The sequence below is a fragment of the Equus asinus genome, chromosome 9 (assembly GCF_041296235.1).
Source record: "Equus asinus isolate D_3611 breed Donkey chromosome 9, EquAss-T2T_v2, whole genome shotgun sequence".
Lineage (NCBI taxonomy): Eukaryota > Metazoa > Chordata > Mammalia > Perissodactyla > Equidae > Equus > Equus asinus.
The window spans coordinates 24445960-24469925 of NC_091798.1; the positions used below are offsets into that span (position 1 = coordinate 24445960).

At 40.9% G+C, this 23966-nt stretch overlaps 1 protein-coding gene across 2 annotated transcripts in view; it reads right to left on the minus strand.

Annotated features, from left to right (window-relative positions):
• Window positions 1-23966, minus strand: part of ITK (IL2 inducible T cell kinase) — a 66283-nt gene that overhangs the window by 41876 nt on the left and 441 nt on the right. For both annotated transcript variants that reach the window (XM_070517157.1, XM_014842706.3), the window contains exons 2-3: window positions 2074-2178; window positions 219-300 (exon numbers count right to left, since the gene is read on the minus strand). In XM_070517157.1, coding sequence (XP_070373258.1) covers window positions 219-300; window positions 2074-2178 — 187 coding nt within the window. The remainder of the gene's footprint in view (window positions 1-218; window positions 301-2073; window positions 2179-23966) is intronic.

Below are 23966 nucleotides of genomic sequence, written 5' to 3' on the forward strand. Positions count from 1 at the left end.
TTAGCTCAGAGCCTTACAAAAACAGGTGGCAGGCTGGGTTTGGCTGACCCTGCACTGTGCTGGTTGTTTCCTCTTGGGCCCGGGGAAAATAGTTGGAACCTTCCACCAACACCAAAAGGAAAAGATGTTTAACCATCAGCTGCCCTTTATTCTACTGTGGAACCCAAGCCTACTGGAGGATCAAGGGGTCTCAGGGACTCAATCGCACAGGAGATTACCTTCTTTAAGGGCCAGCACCCAGCGCTGCCGGCTCTCTCGGTCTGGAGCGAATACATACAGGAGGTAGTTGTCATGTACAACCTGCAGACACACACAGAGTCCAAGGTGAGCCGGGAGATGGATGATGGACAGCAGGCACATCTGGCTCACTGGGACGAGGCAGGGTCTCAGAGGTTCATGGTCAAAAGGGCAAACATTTGGGTGAGTAGGGGACCAGTGTCCCTTTCATCCAGATGTTTGGGTGCTGTGCAGACACAGGGTGAATTTCTACAGCTTAGGCTACTTGTCTCAGATTCCGTGTCACCAGTAAGCCATCATTAAATTGAAACAGCTGGAGAGAGAGTTCTCCACTTGACTAGACAGCACATTTATTTCTCATATTTTTCAGTGATTAAAAAAATCTTTCTGGAATGTGAAAGAGAAAGATATTAGATGACAAATATATCATCGAGATCTTTGAAACTTCTTATTTGAAATAATGTAAGACACTCAAGAAGTTCCAAAAATAGTACAGAGTTCCTGTGTATATTTCACCCACCTTTCTTCACTGATAACATCTCATGTAACCATAGTACATTTTCAAAACCAGGAAATTGGCTTGGTCTAATAATATTACCTAACTACAGATCTTCTTTGAATTTCACCAGTTTTTTCATGCACTCATTTAGAATTGGAATTTTAATGATGGGAAAATACATGTTATTCCCTTTGCTTTCAGTACCAAAAATTCCAACTCATAGAGATCACCTTTCTAGTAGGAAGAAAGTCCTTTTCTATGCCACACTAAAAGTGAAATATTTTCCCCTCAGATTAGCAAACGAAAATGGTACCCTAGAGGCCAGCCCTGTGGCTGAGTGGTTAAGTTCTCACGCTCCGCTTGGGGCGCCTGGGGTTTTGCTGGTTCGGATCCTGGGCACAGACATGGCACCGCTTGTCAGGCCACCTGAGGTGGCGTCCCACATGCCACAACTAGAAGGACCCACAACTAAAATATACAGCTATGTACTGGGAGGGGTTTGGGGAGAAAAAAGCAGAAAGAAAAAAAAAAGATTGGCAACAGTTGTTAGCTCAGGGTCAATCTTTAAAAAAAAAAAAAAAAAAGAAGAGTGTCACCATAGGATATGCAAGGGAATATCCACTCCTTCAGAGCCACAGATGCCAAGAGTGGTAGCAAGATTGAGACAATGTCATGACCTAAAGACTAAAGATACCCTCCACCAGCTCTGTCAAATAGAACTTCCTGCAGTGATGGAAATGTTGTATAATCTGTGCTGTCCAATACGGTAGCCACCTGTGGCTACTGAACATATGAAATGTTCATTCATTCAGTGTGGCTCAGTGTGACTCAGGAGCTGAGTTTTTAACATTGTTTTGCTTATGTTAATTTACATTTAAATTTAAACAGTAGCGGCTACTGTATCGGACTGCACAACTCAAAACAGTTCTCAGATTGTAAAATCTGAGTCTTTTTACCCCAGAAACTTGAAGTAATTTCTAACCAAGGATTATAATCTCTTGCCCCAAACCATAAGTAAACTGTACTTAAAGAACATTAGGCTTGGGCCCTTGGTAGTTTTTTTCCTCCCCCAAGAGCAATTAGGATCTTGAGGTAGGGAAAACATAAGGGAAAGGGGAAGGAGGAATGACAATTTTTTCGGGATTTTGTGCTTAATCTTTCTTGAATGAAAAAATGAATGTCGTTGACTGAAAGAATACAGCAGCTTTCTCATGGGATTGGCCAAGTTCTAACTGTAATCCAAAGTCATCCATTTTTGCTCTTCTCTTACAATGACTGAGGATTTCAATCACTGTCCAGGGAACGGGAACCAGTCCCCTCAGGCCTGACGGACTTACCTGAAATGGGTATTTATAGTGGCACGGGATGCTAATGTCACTTTTCACAATCTCCACACATTTGATTCGGGAGAGTTCAATGGAGCCCTTCAACGTGCGCTTCTTCTGTGGGGAGAAAAACCACACCCCATTTAAAGAAGAGAGAAGACAATATTTTTGTCTAGGTTGCTTCTAGAAATCCATTACTAGATAAGATCCCTTAGCTTTGTAAACCAACCCCCAAATATCCAGAAGCTACTTCTTGACCCTCAGTGTCCGAGAAGGACACTCTGAGAAGACTCCTAGGAGAAACATGCTCTTTGTATCATCTTCTTCGTGGCCACATATTGAGCCATGGCATCTTATATCCCAGTGACCTTGTGACAAATAGCAGCATGTGCAAAACTTGTAGCTGGGATGAGAAGTGCAATCGATGGGAAACCAACCACACGTGTGCCAGTTTTCTCTGTTTTGTGCCTATCCATGGCCTTATTAGCATAGTAATTGAGCTCAGGCCTGACCTGAATGGTAACCTATACCTTTGGTGGCACCTTCTTTTCTACATTTGGGTTCTCCATGTTCCTTATGGTTATCCACTGTCCCACCATGACACCTTGTAGGACATTCCTGACTCTGCCTATAACTATCCCTTCTCCACATCCCCAGTAAATCTTATCAGCCCCGTGTCTCATTCCCTTGCATGTTTGTTAGATGTATTTCCTTGATAGCTAATTCACGTGATGGTCTTTATGATTTATAATGATGCTACATGTTATCCATTTCTAAGGGTTCTTGTCCTTGAGAGCGAATTCCAGGGAATGTTACCCAATGGGGACTATCAGGGGCTCCAAGGAAGGCTAGTTAGGGAAAAGCTTTTGGAAAGCAGAAGCCTTTCACAGGTGCCTAGAATTAGGCTTCCAATGAGAATAGAGGGTTTAATTCAGCTATGGAACCAGGGGCAAAACACTTCATTACGCCTTATCCCTTAGAAAAAGGTAGCAAATGGTGGGGAATTGGGCACAATGTTGGAAAGGTCTAGGTTCAAAGTTGGGCTCTAGTCTAACTAGCTCTGTGACCTTGGGCAATTCATCTAATCTTCCTGAACTTTGATCTCCACATCTGATAGATGAGGATAATAATGCCTACCTTTCAAAGGTTGATTGGAGAATAAAATGGGAATATGTAAAGAAAATTACCTGGCTTACAACAGGTGCTCTCAATAAAGGGTATCCTCCCAATTAAAGAGGTTAAGGAAGTCCTAACTGTGGCAAGAGAGTTGTGATACATGAGTGCACTTAGTTGGTATTCAGGAAGCCAAGATGTCATCAAATTCTCCAGAAGTGAGCTCAGTCTTTACTTTCTATTTTTTCATACCCAGCCTGGTTTCTGGCCTTTACTGTCATAGCTGAGGCACAGAACTCAGATGAAAAAAGTCAAGATGTGAGAAGGACCCCCTGTCAAATAAAGAGAAACTTTGTGTTCTTTTTAAAAATTTTCTTTCTAAAAACGACTTTATTCTCCTTTTTTTTTTGAGGAAGATTAGCCCTGAGCTGACATCTGCCGCCAATCCTCCTCTTTTTGCTGAGGAAGACTGGCCCCTGAGCTAACATCCGTGACCATCTTCCTCTACTTTATATGTGGGACGCCTGCCACAGCATGGCCTGACAAATGGTGTGTAGGTCCGTACCCGGGATCTGAACCGGCAAATCCCAGGCTGATGAAGCAGAATGTGTGAACTTAACTGCTGCGCCACCAAGCCAGCCGCACAACTTTATTCATTTTTGAAAGTAAAAAATCTGTCCATGTTCCTTGTCACAAATCAAATAATATGGCGATGTATGAAGAAAATATTTATAGTGTCTTATTATCCTACTCTTCTCCACAACTCTTAGGTAGCCAAGGTTAACCATCTGGAATGCATTTGTCTTTTCCACACACATTTATAGGATATATATACAACAAAAATGAGCATCTGCTCCGCAGAGTGGTCCACAACTTGCTTTTGTAATCTAACGATGGAGTAAGAGGTCCAGTCTTCCCTTAAAAACCTCTGAAAACATGTGCCCTTTGGACTCAAACTATCTTCTCATTTAGAGTCTCCCACAGCTGGAATACACGCCCTGATCCTGCCCATAATCATAGCCTTTGGAACGGTTAGTCTGTTTTTCAAAAACACAAGAGCACAAGGGAGATGCCTTTCAGCAACCATCTGCTGCTGCGGGTAAACAGGCAGTCTGAGCTTTGAGGTTATCTTGTTTTCCAACCTCTGTTGGGTTATTTCCTTAGTAGTGTACACAGCAAAATGCAACAAAAGGCTCATGGCAGTAACATGACAACTCCGTCTGCAGACATTTTTGTCCTTGGAACTCACTAAGTCCTGCACTCCCGGAGAGTAGAGACCAGGACATCAGTCACCGTATCCCCAAGGCCTATCTCAGTGGCTGGCCCACAACACGTGCTTACTTAGGATGATATGAATGAAAGGCACCAAGTTGGAACACTGTTTGAACAATCTCAATCAGATTTAAGGCTAATACATTGAACCATTCAAGAAAATATTTATTGAGGGCCAGCTGTAGCTGTCTCAGCTGTGTGAAGCAGGAAATAGAGAGCTGAACACAAAAGACTTTCTCATGGAGCTCACGGTCTCTTTGGAAGGCAGACACTATAAAAAAGTGCTCTAAAGAGATTAGAACACGTTAATGTGATCAACTTGTGGTCAGAGCAGGCCTCCCTGGAGAGAGGGCATCTGAGAAGAGATCAGAAAGTTGAAAAAAGAGCCAGACATGAGAAGGTCTGGGGGAATGAGAATCCTAGGTGGAGCGACTAGCAAGAGCAAATGCCCTGGGGTAGAAGTGTTCTGGATAAGTATCGCCTGTTAATAGCCTGAGATCATCATAATCAGGGTAGAGAGTAGAGGTAAATATTTACTGGAGTTGTGAATACGGATACAGATTCTATGTGAGGTTCTAAAGGAGCACTGCCCAATACAAACATATATGTAATTTAAAATTTTCTAGTAGCCACATTAAAAACAGCAAAAAGAAACAAATAAAATTAATTTTAAGAATGTATTTTGTTTAACCCAATATATCCAAACTGTTATCATTTCCACATGTAATCAACATGAAAAATTGAGATAAATTACTTTTTTGTACTGTCTTTGGAATCATGCATTTTACAACACATCTTAATTTGGACTTGCCACTTTTCAGGAGTTCAGTAGCTACACATGGCTGGTGGCTACCTTATTGGACAGTGTGGCTTCAAGAGTTCCAAGAAAGATTTCTCCTCTAAACTCAGATGATGGCTTTTGATTTCTTAATACTCGGTGGGCTCAAACATGGATTTTTTTTTTTTTTAAACAGAATGATGCTATAGGTACAGAATGGTTGTCAGTTTTTTTGTTTTTTGAAGATTGTCATCTGAGATAACAACTGTTGCCAATCTTCTTTTTATTCTTCTCCCCAAAGCCCCCCAGTACATAGTTATATATTCTAGTTGTGAGTGTCTCTGGTCATGCTATGTGAGACGTCGCCTCAGCATGGCCTGATGAGCGGTGTTAGGTCCACGCCCAGGATCTGAACCCGCGAAACCCTGAGCCGACGAACCGGAGCACGCGAACTTAACCACCCAGTCACCAGGCTGGCCCCCTCAAACATGGATTTTAAGAGACATTTGTGCCTTAACAGTCTGCTGTTAGGTCTGCTCTTCTATTGGAATAGATTTCATTTTCCACTGTCAAAACTCACTCTCATCACCAAATGAGTGTTCGGGTTCCCGCACAGTCCATCCTGCACGGTCAGTCCCTCCAAAGGCCCTGAGATGCGTTCTCCTCAGATCTCATAAGATCTGACACGTTGTGAACAACAGGGCCAGCTGTGCATTCCTCTAGCTGGGCACCGGGGAGCAGCGGGTCAGCAAGCTAAACACGGCTCTCTCTCTGGGAAATGGTGATTGCCTGTAATCATCCCAAATAAATGTGCTTTTTCTGAAAAATGCCAGGGTAAGCCTTCCAAGGAAACCACACAAGAACCACCAGAGAAAGAGAGCCACCAAGTAAAGCCTGCCCTCATCCTTCCTTGTTATTCCATCTGCATCGCTCCGGGTGAAATGAAAGTCACAGGACTATTCTTGGCCTTGTCCCTTTTCTTGGCCATGTTCAAAGCTGTCCTCATTTTCCAAAGCTTCACCCTAGACATCTGATGTGTGTCAAACATGATCCAACAAGACGCTGACGCCCACGTATTTGGACAAAGGCAAGCTTACGCAAGCAGCTTTTATATCTCCTTTCTTTTTATGTTAATATATTGTATGAGACAGAAGTTTGGATTGTGAGTTTCAAAGAGAGAGACAGGAATAAACAAAATAAAAGATAATAATGTTTTTGAGCACATCCTATATTTCAGGCACTCAACGAGCTATCTCATTTAATCATGATCCCCTAAAGTATTATTCCCCATTTTATAGGTGAGAAAATTGAGGTTCAGAGGAGCCAAGTCTCTTAATGAGTGGAAGAGCAGCGTACAGCTCAACTCTGTGACTCCAGAACCTGAACGCTTAACGACTGTGCTTCACGGCTTTGCGTTTGCCCCAACTTTCCACAGAAGACTTTCATTTCCCAAACCCAACACCGAGCCATCAGTTGCATGACTGATTTTTCCAAGTCATGACCCAGCAGAGATTTGTTTCTGTCCAATTTGGTCATGGGATGCTTATGCTAAATTTGAAAAGGAGAGCATGTTCCCTGGTTCCTCAGAATAATGGCTCCTCTTTCCTCCTATAACATTGCCTCCTTGACTGCTCGGCCAATATATCAGTGAGAAGCTATGTGTATGATCCCCATGAGAGAAGACAGCTCCACCCCTCTGAAGAACAGCAGAATTTCAGCTTTCTGTTCTGGGGAGGCAGAACGCGACAGAAACGAGCTTCCAGGTCGGGCAGATCTGCATTCGTCTGACCAGCTCTGAAAGCTGAGGCCAGTGTCTCAGCTTCTCGGTTGCCTTGTTTTTCTAAAAGTGGGACTGGTAATAGTCCCTGAATCATCGGTTTAATTTAGAGGACTTAAAAGAACTACATAAACCTACTAGCAAAACAAAATCATTCAAATGATAAACAAATCACGCAAGTGTTATTTCTTTGCCTTTCTTTCTCCAAATGCTGCCTGCAAAATAAGACCTTGTTCTCTTGTCTTGATGTGTCCACATTTTCTGTGGGGATTTTCTTTCGGGCAAATATGTAACCAGGAATAACCTTTTGGGAAGACGACATTAATTTTTAACTGGTGATACGGGTGATTTTGACATTTCGGAGTCATTTGTTTATTTTGCCAATTATTTGTAAAATCAGGGGAAAACCATGAAAGGGGCTGATTTCCTGGTCTCCCTAATTTGTCACATTTGCTCTCACTTCGTCAAATGTGAGGGTTTATCTTTCTGCTTCCCCTCCCCCCTGTCCTGTCAAAACCTTCCCCCAAAATGTCATTCACCAAAGGTTTCACTTACTGATAGCTTAAAGCTTGGCTGTTTCAGAGTAGTTATGATTAGGAAAGATATTAGAGACTTAAGCCAAGAGGGAGCTTTGATAATGGAATTTTAGGCGTCAGCTGAGAGAGTACTTTTCAAAGGGAACCACCTAGGGGTGTAATGCCTCTAAGACTTTCCTGGGTCACACTGCCAAAGTGGCCAAGGCTGCCTTTATCAGAGCCTCTTTAAGATGAGAAAATCTTTCTGATGATTCTTTTAACAAGGCATTTCAAATATTTTGCTCATTGCCTCTTCTGGGGTACAGTAGAGCCATTGTACCGATCTAAAAATTGTCCAATGACACATTGAAATTAAAACTGAGATTATATGAGATGAAACTTAAGTGACCGATTTGGGGTTTTTCCCCCTCCCCCTAGCAAGGTGCAGAATATCAGTTCTAAAATTGGTTTTAGGGTTCTTCCTGGATTCTAGTTTCATCCCCTGTGCAAAACATGCTGGAAGTTACCCACGAATTTCCTCCCAGGCTCCTAACTCAGTTTTCTGTCTCATAATAAAGGGATCCCTTGTGCTGCAGGGGAGAAAAATGCATACTTGGGACTGGGAAAAGCCATGGTTTGAATCCCTAGGATGACAGGCCACACTGGGCAAGTTGTCTCAGTTCTCTGAGCTCAGTGCTCTTAGCTCTTCTTAATCTTGCAGTTCTTCGGTAGTAACGGGGATGCTGACAGCTGCTGCTCAGGGTTATTATGACCTGAGCTACAGGAAGGCACCTAGCACATTGCTTGATACCCAATAAAGAAGGGACCATTATTGTCTCTATGGGAAAAAGTAGCATCTTCTAACACACCAGTGTGATTTGTAATTGGCTATTGCTGGTTCCTCCCCTCCCCCAGCCCATCTTTACCTGGACGTACTTTCACTAAACTTTGAGGTTCTGGGAAGATCTGGAGCTAAGGTAGCAGACTTTGAGGCTCCTAGAACGACTTAAAATCAGGAAACTATGATGCATCCCACACCTGTCTTCTTTTCTTTCCTCTTTTCCACAAGACCTCTTAGTCAGAGCGAAACCAGAGTTGACTGGCTTTCCTTACCTCAGAGTTTTCACACTGCGGTTTACGATGGGGCTGATCGTGCTGTGGGGAAAACACTTAGTGTTCTTTCAGCCTGCCATTTTGTCAATAGTAGTACCCTGACTACCCGACAGAAAAAAGTGAAGATTTTACAAAAAAAGAAGAAAGAGAAAGAAAAGAAAAAGAGCTATACTCTCATACGGTTTTCAGAGGGCAATTTGGGATCCTGTCTTAAAATTACAAACGTATTTTCACAAGAAATTATGAAGAACAGATACTCTTGGGAGTGGTTCTGGGGTTTGGGAGTGGGAAATATGAAGAAAGGTTCTCTTTTCACCTCATATCCTTTAAAACTGTTTCACTGTCTTACCATGAACATGCATTTCTTTTACTGTATTTAAAAACAGTTTACTAAAAATAGATGAATACATTTCCCTTATAGGATTTATCCTATGGAAACATTTGTTCAAAAAGTATAAAGATGTAGGAAAAAGGATGTTCATACTGGCATTATTTATTTACTAAAAATCCTAGGGAAATCTAAATATCCATCAATAATGGATAAATGGTTAATTTAGTTAAGGTTCATCTATTCTGTGACTACTCCGTAGCCATTAACAGAGTAAAGTCAGTCTATATGGAGGGACAAAAAAGTATATATATATATATAATGTAAAAAGCAGGTTTAGAGCAATAGATGGAGCATCGTCTCAATTTTGGAAAAAGAGAGAATAAAATACATAATAGTGCATGCAATATTCAAGGAAGTGGTACAAGAGGGAACACTGCTACACTGACTCTTCCTTGCGGATGACCCTATGGCAGACTTTCACAGTGTAAATTATATATTTCTATAACTTTGGAAGTTTTTAGAGTGAGCATGTAAACTTACTAAGCAGAAAAATGGAAATAATATTTTAAAGCAGTCAGAAATTTTGGGAACACCACACTGTAATACAGCTTTGGCAGACGACTGTGGGAGAGGGTCAAGGGATACACAGCAAACGCTGGCTGTGTAAACGATGCAGCTCCTTGCCCTCGTAACCTCATACCTTATTAGCAATAAGTGGCAGCCAGGCAGCACTTGTCTCCTGCACGGAGGTTCAATGTTGTGACAGCTCCTCTCAGGTTCTTCCTGAGTGATAGCCATTTTCTTCATAGATGCTAATAAAGCAACTCAGTGTGCTTTTATATGGGTATATTTACCTTCGAAGTGCAGCAATAATTTAGGAATAATTTCCAAGCCTCATTCATGTTAAATAAAGGTATTAGTGATCCTAGCCTGAAAAAAAGCATGTTTGGTTAAATTTGCTTACAAAAGTGGGCAGAGAGAAAAGGAAATTAAGAGTAGGAACTAACTGCTATACGCCGGTACGAAGCAGATCCCCAAGGTGCCTTACACATTGTGTCTTTCAGTGTTTTTGGTCGGTGAAGCTTTTTCAAAGCCCTCTTTCTTTCTGGAATAGGGCATATGAGATTTTTAATGAGTTTGAAAGAATATATTTTTGTATCTCCCTTTCAAGCACTGAAGAGCCAGTAGCCAAAACATGTAAATTAATAACACTTGATTGCATTTCAGGAGGTAATTCCTTGTACGGAGGTGATGGTCAATTAATATTTGTAATTGGTTGATTGACGGAACAGCAGGTTAGAACAAGTGTGCAGCAGAAAGTGATATTTGGGGATCCTGTGACAAAACTCTTAATAAAAATGATTTGAATAAGATTTCCGGAATGATTGGCAGGTGGATAAAAATCTCTCGACAATTGAAAAGTAAGTTAAAACTAGTCTGCACAAAAGGTTTAGCTAACAGATAAAAAGCTATGAAAAGAAGCTCAAACTCACTACAATAACAGAAATGCAACTGAATTATTGAGATACCATTTTTTAAAACCTATGAGACTTGCAAAGATCAAAACGTGATAACGACATTGGCAAGGTTTTGAGAAAAGGAGCATGTCACATGTGGCCCTGGGGAATGTTTATTGCTACAAATTATGTGGAGAATAACTTGGTTGTGTTCAACGAAATAGCAGATGCAAATATCCTTTGACACAGCAATTTCACTTCTTGAAATGTTTTCTATAAACCAGGACTTCAACCTTGGCACTATTACATTTTGGGCTGGATAATTCTTTGTTGTGGGCTTGTCCTGTGCGTCTTAATAGGCTTAGCAACATCTCTGGCTCTACCCACAAATACCAGTAGCACCCTCCTCCCCAGTTATAACAACGAAACTTTTCTCCAGACATTGCCAGTGATGGGCAGAATCACCCCTGGTTGAGAACCCCTGTTACAGACATGCTTGTACATGTAAACAGCGACAAACCCACAAGGTTATTCACTCTCTGTTATTTGTAATGACAGAAAAATTTGGAAAGAGACTAATCGTCCATCAAGATAAAATTTTTATCCATACAACGAAATATTATGCAACCATACAAAAAGAATGAATAAACTCCTTGTGTATACATGTATACGTAACATGTATACATGTTATGGATTTGATCTCCAAGAAGTATTGCTAACCAATCAAAAGAAAGGCTAAGAAATGTGTGTTGTGTATGCTGCCATTGTATAAAAAGGAAGGAAAGAAGAACGTTTATTTGCATTTGTGTATACATGCATAAAGTATCATGGGAAGAACTGTTAAGAAAATTATATTGGTTGCTTTCAGGCAAGGAAGTGGTGTGGCTTAGAACAAGGGTGGGAGATTGGCCACTGCAGAACATTTTCTAACTGTTTTTAAAAAAATTATGTGAATGTATAATATATTCAAGAATTTTTTTTTGAGGAAGATCAGTCCAGAGCTAACATCTGCTACCAATCCTCCTCTTTCTGCTGAGGAAGACTGGCTCTGAGCTAACATCCGTGCCCATCGTCCTCTACTTTATATGTGGGATGCCTGCCACAGCATGGCTTGACAAGTGGTGCATAGGTCCGCACCCAGGTTATGAACCAGCAAACCCTGGGCCACCGAAGCGGAACATGCAAACTGAACCACTGAGCCACTGGGCTGGCCTCTATATATTCAAGAATTGTTTAAAAAATTAATCTACATTTTGCAGAAGATTTGCCTAACAAAAGTAGCTATTAATAAACAGAACTGCAGTCCCACAGGCACAGAGGCATAGGGGCAAGAGGTCATTCTACCAATAGTTAGTTCTGTTTTGTGAACCAATTATATCAATTTGCAACACAGATGAAAGCAAAGTAAATTTTGCGCTAACCTAATGTCATTGAGATTTATAACGTACTTTTTTAGAATTATGACAGCTTTTTCTTGAAGTCAGAGAAATTTTGAGGTCAGGCATTTTGGGGCAGCAGGCTCACTTGCCCCTGAGTCAGACTGTCTGGATAGAGCGTGGGGGCCCAAGAAGACCTCTTTTGCATGTCTCTTCTGTGCTTACCTCTCTAGGTGCCCTGGTCTCTGTGGATGCCCCTCTGTGTCTCTAAATGTCCGGTGAAGGTTATTATATTTCACTTTCTGAACTATTTAAAAACAAATAATCATGAATGATGATGTATGTTGCTATCCTGTGGATTCAGTGTTTCAGGCTTCAGTTTGCAACCCACACATGCAATTTCCACCATAATCTACTTCCATCAAATGGCATTATGTCCTTAATATTATTCTTTAAATTGATTTACCTTTTCATTTAAACAAATTTATTTTAAAAGGAAGTTTTAGATCACCACCATAAGTTTAAAAACACTCTTTTGCTCTTTCTGGTGAGGAGATTGGCCCCGAGCTAACATTTGTTACCAATCTTCCTCTTTTTGCTTGAGGAAGATTGTTGCTGAGCTAACATCTGTGCCAATATGTGGGATGCCACCACAGCATGGCTTGATGAGCAGTGTGTTGGACCACACCCGGGATGTGAACCCATGAACCCCAGGCTGCCAAAGGGGAGCACATGAACTTAATCATGACACGACTGGGCTGGCTCCTAAAAACTCTTTTTTGTTTTTATTTATTTTTTTGGTGAGGAATACTGGCCCTTGAGGAAGATTGTTGCTGAGCTAACATCCATGCCAATCTTCCTCTATTTAGTATGTGGGATGCCACCACAGCGTGATGCTGAGCGGTGTGTAGGTCCACGCCCAGGATCCAAACCTGCTAACCCTAGGCTGCCAAAGCAGAGTGTGTGAACTTAACTACTATGCCATTGGGCTGGCCCCACACTCTTTTAAAACATTAATTGTAATAAACACATAACTATTAAATTAAAAACGTATCAAAATTAAAAACGTATAAAAATATGTACCATCTTGTCTGTGCCTAGTGGTACCCCATTTTGGGAAACAATTGAATCACTGTACATAAAACTGGCCATAGTATGGATTAAGAGAAAGGGCCAGGTTTGGTGTTAGTACCCTCAATCTCACTTTCTGGGCCCCTGGTCCTGGCTGATATCCCTTACATGGTGGTCTTCCCTGTATTACCACTCTGGATATAGGATTCCCAGAATGTTATTCCCAGAAGGTGCCCAGTGAGGGGTAGCTCTTATTATGATTACCTAGTCTGATAAACCAAGTAGAGCTGAGGCTTATACAGCATCTTTTCTTGGCAGAGGTTTCCCCAGGATCAGACGCTCAGCTTTACAAGTTCAGGAGCTCATTTTTGTTGGCCTACAGAGTCCAGGTGGACAGAAGTACACTATGCAAAGTCACAGGGGACTGGTGAATTCCCAGACTCTCAGTAAGAAACAACGGCCAAGATGCTTGTGTCAGTTCTTCAGAGAATTCTCACAGTAAATTCTTCTTGGGCAAGCAAAGAGATACAAGAAAAGGACACCCTAATGAGTGTGGGATCAAAGTACGCCCCAAGGCAATCACTACATCCCAAGGCAAGGTGTTGTTTTTACACTTACTATCCTGTTGTGACTTTGGGCACATTGCTTAACTTCTGTGTCTCAGTCGCTTCCTCTCTAAAACAGAACTTGACTTTTATCTTCTTCAAAGAATTGTGAGGATTACACAAGAAAATCCATAGGAATATGTTCAGTCCTCTGCCTGTGATGATGCTAGTTATTGTTAATGATGTTGTTTGTGCTGCCATCCAGGGGTCCTGTGCTGGTCCCCACTCAGGACCTCCATCAGTTGGAAACTCGTCAACGAATCCTTGCCCCAACTTTCCCTTATCAGCCAACACAGTTTCTATTATAAGACTTAGACCCAAACAAGCTAGATCTGAAAATACCCATTGAAGAACATTTAATCCAACTTTTAATATTTGTCCCAGATGTGTGACCTGGGAAAAGATACTCAGCTTCTCTAAGCTTCTGCTTTCTCATTGATAAAACAGGACTAATGATAGAACCTCACGCATGTGGTTATTGTGAACATTTATGACATGCTACATGAAAAGCACTTAACCTGGTGCCCTGAAGCACAGCAAGAACTCTTTAAAGATTTTATTTTTCTTTTTCCTCCCCAAAGCCCCCAGTACGTAGTTGTACATTTTTAGTTGTGGGTCCTTCTAGTTCTGGCATGTGGGATGCCGCCTCAGCATGGCCTGATGAGCGGTGCCATGTCTGCGCCCAGGATCTGAACCAGAGAAACCCTGGGCCATGGGCTCCTATTATCTTATGTTGGTTACATTTGAAATGACTGCCTTCCTTCTTAAGTTGTATTCTTGATGTCATGCTTGGATTTTGACAACATGCATGTCTTATTAGTCACATAGGTATTAATTACCTCTTAGATGTATTACTTCCTGGAAAGCCTTCCATGTTTTGCTGATCTCCATATCTATTTGTGAATTCCTGATATCATTGGCAGAGAGATACCATGACATAGTTTGCACTTTTTTGAGCTGGATGGGTCTTTAGAGATCATTCAATCCAACTTTTTGTGTTAGAGATGAAACCTCCAGGTGAAATGCTTTTCTAAATTGGCTTTTGTCTTTTCATGTCTACAATTAAATTTATACCCTGGGGAGACTGAGGTTGTAGAATTGGAAGGCACGTTGGTGATCACTGCAGATCAAGGGACAGGCCAAGAGGGTAGGGTTCTGGGCAGCCTCTACGTTCTCCCTTCAACCAGAGCACTTCTATCTGCTTTATGTGTGGCGATGGTGATGACTCATATAATTTTGTACTACAAGAGTGTTCTATGCTTTAGAAAGGTAGAAAACCACTGATCCAGTCCAATCCGTTGATATTATGGATGAGAAATCTAAGTCCAACATAGAATAAGACACTGACCAAGGTCACGTAGGTTAATTAGTGCCAGGTCTCCATTCTATTAAGTGGCCGTGTTGTTGTTTCCTCTCCTCATCCCACTTTTATAGAATTACAGAATTACAGTCTTTCTGAGACTTTCCATCTTTTAGGCCCCACCTAAAGTGAGAACTGATCTCTATGGAACAATCAAAATGGTTTATGTGATACCTGCCCTGTATTTCATTTGCTTCTTGATAAGGACACTTGACGATCTAACCCAAAAGCTCATTCATGTGAACCTTTCAGACCCCCTAAGATGATCAAATAGGGGGGCTGATATTTTGCATAGTAGAAGGCTCTTTGGCAGCCATTAATCCTACTATGTAGGCGGTGGCTGGGTTCATCTATGTATTTATATAAGGCTGACTTTAATCAAATCATCTTACCCATGTATAAAATATTATATATTTTCCCTCTCTCTCACCATGACATTCAGAGCCTATAAAAATAGTTTACTTTAAAATCATCACAACAATGAGATTCTTTAGTTTTTATTAGTTCCTTGTTAGAAACATAATCTCTAATGGTTCTGGTAACTTTTTGTGGCCCTGTGCATTTCTTCAGCCTCTTAGGAAGATGATACAGCAACAAATGATAGAGGCCATAGCGTGTTCTTATCCTAGGACGCAATTATCCCATGTGTGGTACTCTATCCTAAGGAGCTGATTTAAAATGGAGACAGTCTTGTGTTAGGTGTACTATTGTTTTTCAGTGTTTTCATTATACCTAAAACCACCTGAATGTCGAAGAATAGATAACAGATAAGTTCATCAATTTGTTCCAGTACATAAAATAGATGAGTATGTCTCTGAAAGGAACCATCTCAACCATTAAAAAAATCATATGTATGAGAAAATGATTACTTTGGAGGCCATGTAGATATATGGAAATTCATCTACAAAAGAATAAATGAAAAAAGTAGAATAGAAAATTGTCATGCATTGTGATTATAACGACGTGAAATTTACGTCTGCATGAGAGAAAAGATCACTCTCGCAGAGACACTAAATTGATGTCTTTAGACAAAAGAGTAACGACGAACATTTTGGGTGCAATTGTTTCATTGATTTTTTTAACAGTATGGGGATGTGAAGATTTGTTGCTGTCTCTTGAGATTCATCAAAGTGGATTTAACCTGATTCTAACTTGTTTTCAGTCTTTGCTGCTAAAAGCTGCCTGAGCTCAGTGTTGGGCCGGAGGCAGGGTATACACCAGGCATTTTTCCACCAAAACGTGGAGTAGGATGATTCTGGACAAAGTATCCCTGGAAGAGGGGTGCCATACGATGTCAGCAAGAATCCCTCTCTTGAACTCTGTATGTCCAAGACTCTGTCCTTCACACAGGCCAAACCTTTTCCTACCTCAGGGTCTTGACTTTTGCGGTTCCCTCTGCTTGAAATGCCCTTCCCATTTCTTCACTTGCTTGGCTCTTTCTCATCCTTCACGCCTCAGCCTAGATGTTAGTTCCTTCTCTTCACACCCTTCTTCCCAACTCAGCCCTAGCTACTGCTTAGTCTTTCCACAGAGCCTACTACAGTTTATATCTGCCCCACGCATTTGTATCCTCCACTAACACGTAAGCTTATGAAGACAGACATCTTGTCTCTATCATTTTCCACTGTATTCCTACCATGTAGCACAGAGCCTGGCACATACTAGGTGCTCAAGAAATGTTTGCTGAACAAATGAATAGGTCTAAATATACCAATATAGAAACATTTCCTCGATACAGTGTTAGGTTAAAAAAATAATAAAAAAAAGCTTTGGCAAAAAGATATGCAGTTTTGGGGGGGGTAAGTCATACATTTGATTTTTCTTATAACAAGAAGATATAGTTTCTGTGACTTTGGAAATATTTAAAAAGGAAATGTAATGAGAAGCCTACTTATAAATAACCTTAGCTTAACGGGAATTATATGGCAACATAAGTCTTTGGACCAAGTTCTTATTCTATTAAAATATTGACAACTTTTACTGAAATTTCAAGGAACTGAGCAGACATTTGATCTAAAATGGAAATTTTATATGCTTGGGAAACCATTTTAGAGTTTGATTTCCTTCTCTGGATCACTTTAAGTGAGGCCCCCGGTGTCATGATGGTGAACCCAGACTGACCTCTGGATGAAAATTAGGTCCTGGAAGATCTCCTCTTTCCAATAGGACTAAAAAACTCATGGAATGGAAGGAATTGTTCCTAGTTGGTTAAGGAAATTGGGGCCAGGGTGAGGATTTTCTATTTGGCCCATGAAAATTTGAGAAGAGCTTTAGAATAGTTTACTGTGAGGTGCGTTTCTGAGTTTGATGTGAAGATGTCTTGTTTCACATGGATCTCATAGTTTATGAAACTGAGCTCTTCTGCTTTCCAGTTAAGCCTTTGTTCCAGGTTGAATCAGAAACTAAATCCTCACATTCATAGTTTTGCTCTGTGGCCTATTTTTACTGTGGAAACTGATTAATGGATTCACCAGTCCCTGAGCAATAGGTACCAAATCTAATTTTAGTATTTGCCTCTAAAACAAAAATTCTCTATCCAATGGCTTTCTCCATAAAATATCAATGTCACATCACACAGGCAAAAATCAATTTATGAAGAAACTCCATTATGGCAGACATTGAAACAGAACATTTTTGGCCTTGAATGGCCTACATTGCATCCTTACTTTTCTTTTCCAGGCTAGACAAGGCCCACATTTTTAGCTCCCAGATGCTCTTCTGAATTCAATTTGAGTTATGTGAACTTCACTCATTCACTGGGTACTTAATGACCACCTGCTATGTGCCTCACACTGTTCTAGATGTTGGTGATACAGTGATGAGGAAGGCAGCCAAGACCCCTGCTCTCATGGAACTGATCTCCCAGTGGATGTACAGACAAGGAAGCATGCTAATAAACCCAATAAACAAGTGCAGATACTGATGTATTGAAGTATCTATATGCCAAAAAAAAAAAAAAAAGAGGATCCTGGAAAATATTTGAAGAGATGAGAAATAAAAAAGAAACAATCCTGCAAAAATCTAGGGTATTCCAGACAGTGGGAACAACTAATGCAAAGACCCTACACTTGCAGGACCCTGAGTGTGATCACTCCCTTAAGTATGCATCTCACTTGCCTCACCCTAGTCCTGACCTTGTGCAAAGGCCCCAGGGGGAGCAGGAGCTTGGGGTGTTCAAGGTTCAGAAAGAAGGCAGATGTGCTAGAAGCCTGATGGATAAAGGGAGCGTGGTGAGAAATGAGATTGGAAATGCAAGTGTGAACCACTGAATGAAGAGTCTTGTAAGCCCATAGTTGAGAATTTATTTAAATACTCTTCTAAACAGCCACAGATGGCTTTAAAGTAGGGAGTAATATCTGACTTATCATTTTAAAAGTTCATTCAAGCTGTTGTGTAGATAACAGATCATATGGAGCCTCAAGCATCAGTGGGAGCCTAGCTAGAAGGCAGTTCAGTCCCGTAGGAATGAAGTGCACAGAGATCAAGACTGATGAAAGTCTCAAGCAAAAATGCTCAGGTAGCTTTAAGAATATTATCTACAAAGGGTTTAGCTCTTAAAGGGAAGGAAGGAAGGGTAAGGCAGAGTGGAGGAAAAAAGAGAACAGAGTTACATGGTTCTCCTAAAGAAACTGGGGTGGGGGGAGGGTGCTGGGGGGCTGGTCCACCACTTGGTTCCTATATGTGCCTCTCTGGCCCAACTCTTAAAATTCCAACCACCTGAATCCTCCTTTTCCTTGTTCAAGGCTAGGATGAACTGCTGCCTCCAGGAAGTCTTATTTACTTACTCGCACACCCAGGAATCTCCTGTTTGAAGTCCCATATCACTTGCTTTGTTCTCTGCTCTTTTGACATTGAGCCTTGTTCTGTTAGGGGTTCATTTGTGCAACTTCAACCTCTCCAACTGTATCTATACCTCATTTCTTTCCTCTTTCCCCTTCTTCTCTCTCGCGTTTTCTTCCTTCCACGAATAATGAATAAGAATGTGCCGGGCACTGTCCTAGACATTGGTGATGCCATCTTTAGCAAGCTGGGTGCCAGCCCTCAGAAAACTTACAGTCTTATGGAGGGTGGGGTGGAGAATTACATCAGTACAATAATCATATTAATAAATGGGTAATTACAAATTTGGCATGTGCTCTGAAGAAAGGGTACATGTTGCTATGACAGAGTATAACAAGAGGAGATGATCTAGTCTAGGGAAATCAAGGAAGGCTTCCCCAAGTAAGTGACATTTAAAATGGAGGCCTTAAAGTTGAAGAAAACCTTGTGTGATTGGAGCCCAGAGAGATGGAAGAAAAAGGGACGTGAGCTGAGATGGAGGAGACCATGTGATAGATTCTGGTGTCCACCCTCAGGGCAAAGGGAGAACTGCTGAAGGGACGTGTCAGCTCCCGATGAAGGTCGTCAGGACAAGATCACAGTCACCATGTGACAAGCTCACATTGGCTGCTATGTGGGGAATGGAGTGGTGGTGGACTAGGGTAGAGTGGGTGCAGGGAGACCATTAGGAATGGTGGCAGTCCCAAGTGAGAGCTGCTGGCAGCTTTCATGAGGAAGGTGACTGTAGGAAATGGAGAGAAGTGGACAGATTCTAGAGGAACTTTAGGAGGCAAAGTTGCCAAGGCTCTCATTTCTTTTTGGGCACATAGTGGGGCTCCCCGACGTGAATGAAGACAAAGATCTCTCCTGGAGTGGACGTGGAAATGATAGACTCATAACATACTTCATTGTGGAAGACCCAGGTGGCATGAGATGCTGGTTTTCAGGACCACCTTTTACAGGAGGACTTTAGAGTAAGTAGGCATTGCACACTTTGCTACAACCCAGAAGAGTCTCCAATTACCTATGAGTAACAACTGCCAATAGTAATAAGCACCATTTAGTAGGGAAGCTGTGTAGGCTCTGGAGACATATGGGAGTTATATAAACTCTCCCCATGCAAGTTGTTTAAATTCTCTTTGCCTCAGTTACCTGCTCTGTAGATTAGGGTAATAATAGTTCCTAATTTACAGGGTGGTTGTAAGGATTAGATGAAATAATCCACATATAGCACAGTGACTGAAACACAGTAAGTGCTTAGGAAATATTGGTTACTATTATTATTAGGATAATAGTGACATCCATCTCATTAAAAGGACACAAGATCAAGAAACAAAGTTTAATCATTGTAAAAAATGTAAATAGCTTTATAGAGCTATTATTTATAGAGGTTCACATAGCATTAAGCGACTCATGCAAAGCCACACAGATCTTAAGGAATGGAGCTAGTTTTTGACCCAGATCTGTCTGATACCAAAAGCTGTGTTTTTGACCACTATGCAATGATGCTTCCAAAAGCCAGGAAAGGGGACCATCTCCTCACCTGCCGTCTTTAATTTAGGAAGGATGCATGCTGCAAGAGACTGTAGGCTAAAGGGAAGAGTCCATGATGAGTGGAGACCCTCAACTGGACACTGACTAGAATGATGATCTTGACTGTTTATCCTGCCCCACGTAAATGGTAATGGCTCCCACACCATGGTGGGCACAGAAAACTTGATTCCCAACGTGTCAAATCATGAAAATAGGGAAACCTTTCCAGTTCTCCCAAGGGCCTTTCAGAAGATAGAGATGGTACTATTAGGGCCAAGCTTATAACATTCTTTTCTCATGAAGTACGCAACATTGCTTGAGGTAGGTAGTATTGGGGTTCTTACTTTACAAAGAGGAAACAGAAGCTTAAAGAGGTTCAGTATCTTGCCTGAGGTCCTATATCTAGAAAGTGACAGAGGCAGCATTTGAATCCAGCTCTAGTTGGCTACGCTGGCCTCACCAATTTGTGATGCTTGTCTCCATCTAGGCTGCCCCTTCTGTCCCCTCCCTACTCAACCAGCCCAAGGCCCTCCATTTCTCTCTTTCCCCCTACTGAAAAGGATCTGATATCCGTCACGTGCAACTAAGCACGTTGCTTAGTCGGCAACTATCTCTCCAGAGATAATTTGTACTTAAGCTGCCAGTGGTGTGCTGGAGTCAGTTTGTACTGGCCCATGAGAACTGATTCTAAAATTTTCAGGAATTTTGTGAGCAGTACGTATCATGTTGGTAGTTTGAACTTGGCTATCATGGGAATATTTACACCAGAGAAATTGGCAAACACTGCGAATCAGGGTTCCCCAACACTCTCTACTGCCACTACACTACAATGGTTGTTAAACATGTACCAGCACGCTACCGGGCCCTAATCTCTCACTGTTTTTTGTTAAAGAATGCCAGGCATCAGGGACCACTTTGTAAAGAAATTGGCAGGCACAAGGGAGCATCTGAAATCATGCCTGCGTGTGAGCCACCACATGCTCGCTCTGTGCTTCTTTCTGGCCCACTGGTCCAGCGGGATGAAGCAGCTGCCTGGCCCCCCTGAAAACACTGCCATATCCCAGTAGAGGAAATAGGCATCTGACATAGAATTAAATCCATGTTAAAATGAGAGGCTCAGTCAGGATGATAATGACAATAGGCATGGATATCTAAAGTCAGAAAAAACATACTTAATTTGCAGATCTACAAAGTTTGTTCCTGAATAGGTAAAAGAATTATTTTTCATATGCTGTCATAAATTTACAGAATTTTAGAGCTGCAAGGAACATAATTTTGCAAATGAGGAAAAAGAAGAAGAAGCTGAGACCCCCAAGAGGGGCCAAGGATGGCCCAGCATCAGACACTTCATGATGCTTGTATATCTCTCCCCACAGACTTGTATTTAGCCACAGAATAGAAGGAACCAGGACCCTGATGTTTGCCTGACTTTGAAGAATCCTTTAATGTTTCCCTTCATTTGAAATTAAATGTGCTATGCCACCCTGTTAGCTCCTTCAGAGATATTATAGTGATACAAATAAGAGCTAAATTTGACTAGTTGATAGGACTCATGCTAAGTACTTTATATATTAAGTTGAACTATACGAAATTGGCAATATCTGGCCTTTTTTGATCTACCAAATGGTAAATTCAAATAGTTCAGTCTAAATACATTCTGTTAAGCTTTACCATCTTCCCACAAAGTGAGTACTATTATTATATCCATTGTACAGATGGGAAAGCTGAGGCTTTAATTTCGAAATAAAAAGTTTATTCCCACAAGTGTAATGCTATTCTTATTTACGGGCGGTGCACAAGGCACTCATGTGCAAATTGATGGCCCTAAACAATGGAACATACATAGGACATAAACCATGATAACTCACATATCTTACCCTTCTCAATGACCTCAGATAAACTTTTAACAAATAAATTTCTATAATATCTAAAGTAATGACTTAAAATGTTATTTGTGAATATAAGCTATGGGCATTAGAAAATGGGAAATTTGATGTTTGAATATCATATATCCACTATATCCCACATGGAAATCTTAAAAACTATAGCTCAGGGCTCCCCAGAATAAATTAATTGTCCTGGAATTTTTCGTAACATTCAAATGAAGAAGCAAAGTGACTTCACAACATTGTCTACATGCAAATTATAACCAACAAAATTCTGAATCAAGACCATTTGGTTGTGTGATTATTTGCAGATAAGATGGTACTGAATTCACAACCAAACAGTTCCCCAACAGCAATGCTGCTCAGGAATGATCAGTACTAACTAAATGAGATGATGCTGTGTTGGGTCAGGAAAACAAGTTGGTGAAAACTGTAAGATGGGCTTTGAAAAAAAAAATATTTAAAGGAAAATGATTATTCTTTCAATGTGAAACGAACTTCTAATATCTCATTCATAAAAAGAAAAAAACGGACTGATGTCATGTGGATTATCGGCTCTACGTGATGAATACTCTAAGTTCAGAATGTGACCTCTGGCCCTCTATTAATTTAGTCAACAAATACTTATGGGGCACTGAACAGAGAGGCCTTTCCCATGGGTAATTCCATATGCTTTCTGATTGATTGGTTGATTGTTCTTGGTAAGAGGCTGCTGAAGTCTCTTTTCACCTCTAAGCACGTCTTTTCACCTCTAAAGAACAGGCAGTACTATTTCACTTGCAACTTAAAAAACCAGGCACCCACAGAGTTCACAGCCAGCCTGGTTTCACTCAGGACTCCATTCCACTGAACGGTTCAAAGCCTGGCTCTCTAAAGAGTGTCTACAAAATCACACCCACACCCACTAAGTCAGATCCCAACAAGGAATTGAGTGCCTTTGTCTCTAAGTGATCATCTAGCACCTAATGTTATTTCCCCTTCAGTAAAATACAGGTGAAAACTCTTGCCCTTCTACCCTACTGACAGAAAAACAATACAATGATACACTATGAAGTCATTGTGCTTTGAATAATTGCGAGAAGGGCTAAACAAGTGCTATTTTATAGAAACAAAAGAGTTGTAAAGAAGAAATAAGTATTGTAGGTGGTATTTCCAGTCCTTTCATTTTATAAAGAAAGAAACTGACACAGAAGGTAGAAACATTTGCCCAGGATAACTCACCTAGAGAGAAAACGAGTTGGTCTCTGACCCCTTGCTCAGTGCTTTTTGTACCAAACTACATTGTCATGATTATTCATGTTGCTCTTATTCTTACTGATGTTATGGAACATAAGAATATATTTAGTTACATAAAAAAAACTGACCTAGCTTAGCAGCTGTAATCATCTGGATAAGAACCAGGTCTGTACTGCATAACACTTTGTACGTGGTAACTCTAGTCTCCTGGGAAGTTCTCCAAGGGATGAAGAGGTTTACCACCGCGCCTTGCAAATTTTAGACAATTAAATGCCCAGGGAATATTATTCTAAGTTATTAAGTGAGCGGTGACCATTGAGACAAATAGAATTTAATTCGTAAAAATGTTGACTCTGGACCCATCACTGAACCATTGTAAGTACCAGTTTCATCCACTATAAATTAAGCAAACTGGGCTAGATCATCCCTTAGCTCCCAGTGAATGCTAATATTTTATTAATCTATGTTCCATAAAACGCAGTATATTTCGAATGAAATTCAAATCCTATCCAATCATAACATTTGCCACATGAAATATTATAATTCAAAATTAAACTTTCAGGGGAGGGGAAGCTAATAAATATTAAACTTACTCTTTTACAGATTTTAGAACTGAAATCACCTAATACAACCACCTCATCTCTTGACTTTTTTGCACATTTC